At 35.9% G+C, this 7013-nt stretch overlaps 1 protein-coding gene across 1 annotated transcript in view; it reads left to right on the top strand.

The window, feature by feature from the left end:
- Positions 1 to 1594: 1594 nt before the first annotated feature.
- The window catches only part of LOC104472058 (putative RNA-binding protein Luc7-like 2), a 14154-nt gene continuing 8735 nt past the window's right edge, over positions 1595 to 7013 (top strand). The window contains 5 exon segments of the mRNA XM_010087598.1: positions 1595 to 1690; positions 2562 to 2672; positions 3311 to 3454; positions 4524 to 4700; positions 6949 to 7013. The exon segment at positions 6949 to 7013 is cut by the window's right edge and continues 27 nt beyond it. Coding sequence (XP_010085900.1) covers positions 1595 to 1690; positions 2562 to 2672; positions 3311 to 3454; positions 4524 to 4700; positions 6949 to 7013 — 593 coding nt within the window.

Here is a 7013-nt window from a genome sequence, read left to right as displayed (position 1 = left end):
TCCAGATTGCACTTCCTCAGTTTAGCCGTAACCAACCGTGTAGTTGCAAAAGGAAAAGCTAATCTTTTTCTTTAGCGTTGCTGTCAGATGTTCTATATTGCAATCAAATGCTTTCCAGAACACAGATTTGTGGTGGCTGAAGTGTGTTTAAATAAGTACAGTTTATAAAAAAACTTTCAAGTTCAAAATTCAGTATTTTAAGTTTTTTTTCTGTCTCTAACATTTGAAATAAACCAACAACTTCTGTAAAAATTACTTTAATGGATTTGTTGCAACATCTAACCAATGATTTGAGAAGCTGAAAGCAATTGATGTTTGTAGGTTTTTTTTTTACTAGTGAGGCTTGAATTGCTACTGAAATGCAAGTATTTTATTTTTTTAAAAAAGCACTAATTTGGCTCAGATCCAAATGACTTACAGCAGTTTGAGTTAACACTCATTTTTGATTATACAAAAGTCACAAGTTATTAATTATTTTAGGTTTTGTTCTAAACTGTTATTAAACTGCAACAGTACCAGCTTTTTCCATCAGAGTTCAGCTTTCATTATGTGTTTAGAAAAGATTAATTTTTCTTAAGATTGAGGAGTGCCAAGAGCAGACTTAACTGAAACTGTGCTGTTTTTAAGTGACTCAATAATAATAATCACTTTCAATGATTATACGTCAGCCTGTGCTTTTGCAGAGAGGGTGCCTTGGTTTTGATCAGTTTTGTTTCCATTACAAATCTGGTTTTGGTGTTTGGTGGTTTTGTTGTTTTGATTTGGGGGTTTTGGTGTTGTTTGTGAGTTGGGTGGCGGTTTTTTTGGTCATGTGCACCTTTTTCTGCCTTGAGCACCAAGCAAACTTTCAGGGAAGAGATTGAATTAGAACTCCTTATGCTGTGTGGTATACAAATTTCAAGTTAAAACCAGTATTTGTTACCTAGTAAGATTCTTTGCGCTGTTCTCAGTGGCACATATGCAAGATTAGTGATGCAGCCTACTTAGTTTTTAAGTTCCTGCTTCCTTCCTGACCCTTCTAGTCCCACACTCAGCTCATTGTCGCTCACCTGCAAAATATTTTGCTAGGATTTGATTTTTTTGCTGTCTTACTTGAAATCCTTCAATAATGATTTTTAAGCAGTACTTGCAGTGGTGCTGGGGTTATAGCTATTTCAGGTGGTGAATATAACTGGAACACATATCATAGAGTGTGCAGACAGTTCAGATCAAGAATTTTACCATTTAATTGCCAGTTATTTGTAGGGAGCTTGGTTCTCCTAAGCTGTTCTAATTGAGGGGACACCGGGTGTCCCACTTCACTTTTTTTAACTTTCAGTAAAACAACATTTTTGCAGGACATTAATGCATCTTGGTAATGCACTCATCATGATAAGATAAGGTGTTCATTCTGTCTGCTTTTATTGTTTCCTGATCGGTGCGTGTTTTATTAACATCTGGTATTGTCTTATAGCTTTATTAAACTGTGCTTTCATTCTTACAGGGGATATTATTTGCTTCAGAATATTTGACTGTTAAAGAAAATCATGCTAACTTAATTCCTTGTAATACTTCTGAGAAGTTATATGTCTTTCCTTCTGTCTGTTTTCAGAGAATGGACCTGGGAGAATGTCTGAAGGTGCATGACCTGGCATTAAGGGCAGACTATGAAATAGCATCCAAAGATCAAGATTTCTTCTTTGAACTTGATGTATGTATTTTGTCTTAATGGTGGAAAGAAAGCGTGATTTGTGTACCTAGGTGGATAAACCGAGCAACAGAAGTTGAGTTTTGGTACACACAGAAGGAAAACTTTTGGAAAGTAATTTTATAGAAAGAGACAGAGAAACCCTTGGCACAGTTACATAAAAGATGCATGCCTCTTCATGGTTATATGCAAGTATTTAATTTTTATTGGTAGTTGTCTCTAGGTAAACTGTTAACAGCATTCCACAGAACAAATTATCATAAACCTGGATGCTGTCTTAGTGTTATCAAGTAGCAAACAAATGTTAAGAATGTGTATATTTTGAAGATAGTCTTAAATTCTGTGCTTATTGAAGAAAGTCATTTTGTATTGGGGATAACAAATCATATTCTCAAACACAATAGTTTGATTAATACAGTTTTGAACTCCCAGCTAAGAAGTTAGTCTTCACTAGGACAAAAAGATTTAGGGTTTTTTTGTTGTTTGGAGTTGATGGTGTTAATATGCTTAATAGCTTAAATCCCTAGTGAAAGAAGTTACAGTATTGCATGTATTGTCTGGGTGAGGTGAACCTGAATGTCCTTTGAAGAGTTTTAGTGCATATTAGAAATGCTCATTTCTTAGAGAAGACTTATGACAGATTCACTTCCAGATTTCTGTGTATGACAACTATGACAACGTGTAGACCATGATTTTTAAAACATTGTGTATTAGTGTATGTGATTAGTCACTACAAACTCCTAGATTGTTTTAACAAAGGTTTCACTAATAAAAACTTAGGAAAGTTAAGTCTTAATAAACCTGTAAATTGTTAAGGCTAATGAAATATTCGTGTTCTTGACAGCATTGATCAGTGCTCTTATTGATGTTTTAGGCAATGGACCACCTGCAGTCATTTATTGCAGACTGTGACAGGAGAACAGAAGTGGCTAAGAAAAGACTAGCAGAAACCCAAGAAGAGATCAGTGCTGAAGTTGCAGCTAAAGTAAGCATGTAAAACTAGTTACTGAAGTCTCTTTGAAAGTCTGTTTTTTGAAGGAGCCAGGTTAAGTCTTTGTCAAGCTATCCAATCTGAGAAATCATACTGAGGTGGGGAAAAAAATAAGATGTTTTAGCTATCCTTCCCAAAACCGCCTTTAAAACACAGAGAGGAGAACACAGGGAAGGGACTTCTCTAATATTTTTGAGCTCAGGAGACTTGAATCTCTGTGATACCATGCCATACAAATGTTAGTAATTCTTACGCTTTTTGATCAAAATCTCATCCATAAAGTAAACCAAATTTGGTATGCTTTTCCCTAGATCTTCTAACTGAAAAAAATACCATTTTTCTGCACATATATGCACATGGTAGGAGGAATGGTTGTATAAATATTAATTTTACAAGACTGTGATATAGACAACAGTGTGAATTACTTGAAGTTTCTGCACAAAATCCTGCTCTGGAGTTGTTACATAGAGTTTCACCCGGATAAATTATCTCTTAATGTTTCTTTTAATTCTCTTACTAATTTTGCATATAATAACAACTCAGTAGTAGCAGTTCAGGTTGTTTTCCATAGTTAAAAGCATTTCCTTGTTTCCTAGTTAAAAGCATAGTTAAGCCTTTCCTTGTCTTTCAAGGCTGAAAGAGTTCATGAATTGAATGAAGAAATTGGGAAACTGCTGGCCAAAGTAGAGCAGCTTGGAGCTGATGGGAATGTGGAAGAATCTCAAAAAGTAATGGATGAAGTGGAGAAAGCTCGGGTAAAAAAGCGAGAAGCAGAAGTAAGTTGATTGTGTAAAGCCTGGGGGATGGAGAGGGCATGGTCCAATATCAAATTGCTATCTGTGTAATACATGGTGTCTTATCTGCTGTCATTTCCTTGCCTAATTGCTTCATATAAAACTAAAGAATTTGCTTCACAGCATCCCATATGGTTAAAGTTTCTACCTTTAAATATGCTTCTATACTATTGAAATTATACTCACCTCCATGGATGATGCATTTATGTTAGTTTAGTTGTATTGGCCAGTTGTATCTGTGGACACTGCAGTTGTGTCTGTGTTTGTTGGACTGACTTATCGGGACTCACGGCTCTTCCTGTGGCAGCCCTGTTGTGCCTCGTGGTGTCCTGATGTGGCTCATACTGAAAGCTTCATTCAGTGAGGTGAACCATAGTCTTCACTGAAAGATAATTAGTCAATGGCTTGTGTGTCAGGCAAGTCAAAATGGTTCTTGTTGTCGTGTTCAGGTGGCAAAACTCATCAAAAGCTTTTGCGTATTGTATTTCACCAAAATACTTAAATTTATAGAAACAAACGTCTGGAGTTGTTTTTATGGTACCAGAGGGGTTGCTACTAGTCTTGCTTGTCTGTCATCTGAGTGTCTGTAGATAAATTTTGCTCAGATAACTTGTTTAATTAGGGTCTGAAATGCAGGTGGATTTCCCAGGAGACTACTACTGTTTAAAACTGCGTTCAGAATTAAAAGTGATATATTTTCATAATATGTTAACATAGTAATTATAGTGTTAATGTTTATTCGCTGTTGCATATGAAAAAGTTTTTCATCCTTCTCAGTAGTATCAGCTTAAGTAAAGGCAACAGTCACCCCACGTTGTTCAATTTGGAAATCCAGTTGCTGATATTCTGCTTTTCATTATGTCCAATCTTAAGAATAAGGAGCCTGCCTCGTATCTTAATGAGACAGTTGATTTATAAATAGTGTGAATTACCTAAAGGATGTGCTGGTGTACATGGAATTCAGTTGCCATTTTGTAGTATATATTTGGTACCGAAGTGTTATCTTTGTATTTCTGTGCATTGAGAAGTAACAGCAAATTATTTTTTCTAGGAAGTATACAGGAATTCTATGCCTGCCTCCAGCTTTCAGCAGCAGAAGCTGCGGGTTTGTGAAGTGTGCTCAGCTTATCTTGGTCTTCATGACAATGACCGACGACTTGCTGACCACTTTGGAGGAAAACTACATTTAGGATTTATTGAAATAAGAGAGAAGCTTGAGGAACTCAGGGTACATCATTCTTATATTTTTTTGTGTGTGTGTGCTCCTACTTAATTATTTGCCAGGCAACCTTAATGGAATTTTTCTTCTGGGTGTATTAATATTTTTTCCTATTACTTTAAAATTTGGGATTTCCTTAGTCTACAAAACAGTAAACATTCTAATTTAGTATCAGTTATGTGGATAATTTGACAAGATGACTTCTTTTGCACGGAGGTATATTAAAGCACATGTTAAAGTCATGCATCTTGGGAACAAAGAGTGTGATTCCACTTGTAAAATGGAGAAATGTATTTTGAATAACAGTGATGTTGAAACATATTTAGTAGTCACAGAAGATAGCTAAATGAACTTTACTTTTAGACAGTTGATTCACTAAAAGTAATAAGGAGACTCTTGAAAATACAAGAACATGTAGTGGGCCTAAGTGAGTGAAATTTACTTAATTAGGATAAAATGTTAATAGGGCTGGTCTTGAAATACTCATTTTTGATACCAATACATAAGGAGGATGGCAAAGTTTTTTCAAAAAGATCTATGGAAATGCTTGGAGCTCAAACAGCCTGCTATATGGTGAAAGACTAAAATTCAGTTTGTTTATTTTATCCAGACAAAGATAAGGAGGTGACTTTCATTCTGTAGGTACCAACAACTAAAGATTGATTATTTTTTTAAGTATTTTTTGAAGGCTTTTAAGCTTAACTGTCAATAGATTAAATAAGCTCCAGCAACTCAAGGCTGTAGCTATCCAAAGTCATATTACAAAAAGATGTATATCATGAAGTCAGGCTAGCTATTAAAATAATTGTTGCGGGAGGCTGCATGTTCTCTATAGCTTGAAGATTTGAAATCTAGTTGGAATATTATCCTAAACAATACCATCTTGACCAGAGATTGTGTGCTGGAAGAATGGAAGAAAGACTTACTCGAATTATATTTTAGACTTTTGGTATTCAAGAGGATTAATTTGGACACTGCTGCCATTTATGATCTTAATATGCAAATTATGGAGTTCAAGGCTCAGTTAGATGTTTAACTATAGAAACCACTAAAAGCAACAGCTAAATAAGCCGAAGCCCTAAAAGCAGAAAATGTTGCTACTGAGTTTGAGTAAATTGGCTTGGTTTATATTTCATAATATTCCAGCTGTCTTGCATGGATACTGTGACTTATCCTTTGGAAAGCCCAACTCTTTCCGTTGACTGTATTGGCAATTTAGGCTCCTAAATATAGCTGCTGTAACTTAAACCTTACATGCCTAGAATAGATCATGTGTGCTTCCTCTCATCCCTCCGTGAAATTATGCAAAGAGTCACTTGAACAAGAAACCTTGCTTGTGGTTAAATTACTAATATTGTACAAGCAAGTATAGATACTATTTGACATAAAGGGTTGAAATAACTGATTATTTACACCATTGGGGAAAAAAAATGGTGTGGATAATTATTTCACATTTCCAAAGCATCAATAAAATAATCTTTTTGAGTACTTCGCTAACAAAAAAAGAAAACAATAACTATCCCCTCCTTTCTCAGCGCTCTCCTCAGAGATCTAATCAAGATGCTGCTGGGGCAATTCCACATCTCAGAAGAAGGTCTTTACAAAGAGTTGAATTTCTTGCATCATGTCCAGAAGGTGGCGAGACTTGGGTTTGGCCAGATCTTCAGTTGTGAGTTGCACATCTGAGGGCCCTCTACTGAGCGTGCCTTGTCCCCAGTAGTAGCGAGTTCAACCTGGGGGCTATCAGCTGAAGCATCCTCTCTAATTATATGTCTCATGTTCACAATACAGAAACAAGTAGCCTCAAAACTAGGTGTCAGCCCAACCAAGTCCTTTAAGGCTAAGGATTTCTTTGTCACAGCATAGCTGAAAGAGTTAATAAAACAATTAACTCTCCCAGGTTTGATTCCTTTCTACCTTTCCCCAGTGGCCAAAATAGGATAGGATTGGCATGGAAACTCTCACATTAAAGGCATGACTTGCTGCTCTGAATTCCCTTTTGTGGAAAACTTAATACAACTCTATATACTTCAGGTCTTTGTGTAACACCCATCTGTTTGCTGCAGCTCTTCTGCAATAGCTTGTGTTTCTTGGGAAAAAAAAGTATATATACTAAGGAAGAGAGAGGGAATAATATACACAAGGGAAAGGGAATACACATGAGGGAAGGAACTGAATATTAACTGTCTATTTTTATAGCGCCTTCATCTGAGAAATTTTGAAATGTAACTTAACGAATGTATTCATTTACTTTTAGAGGATTGTGGCTGATAAACAGGAGAAACGAAATCAGGAACGTCTGAAACGTAGAGAGGAGAGGGA

This window comes from Pterocles gutturalis, unplaced genomic scaffold (assembly GCF_000699245.1).
Source record: "Pterocles gutturalis isolate BGI_N339 unplaced genomic scaffold, ASM69924v1 scaffold20311, whole genome shotgun sequence".
Lineage (NCBI taxonomy): Eukaryota > Metazoa > Chordata > Aves > Pterocliformes > Pteroclidae > Pterocles > Pterocles gutturalis.
Note: the sequence above shows the minus strand (reverse complement) of the source record. Positions and strands in the feature narration are given on the sequence as shown.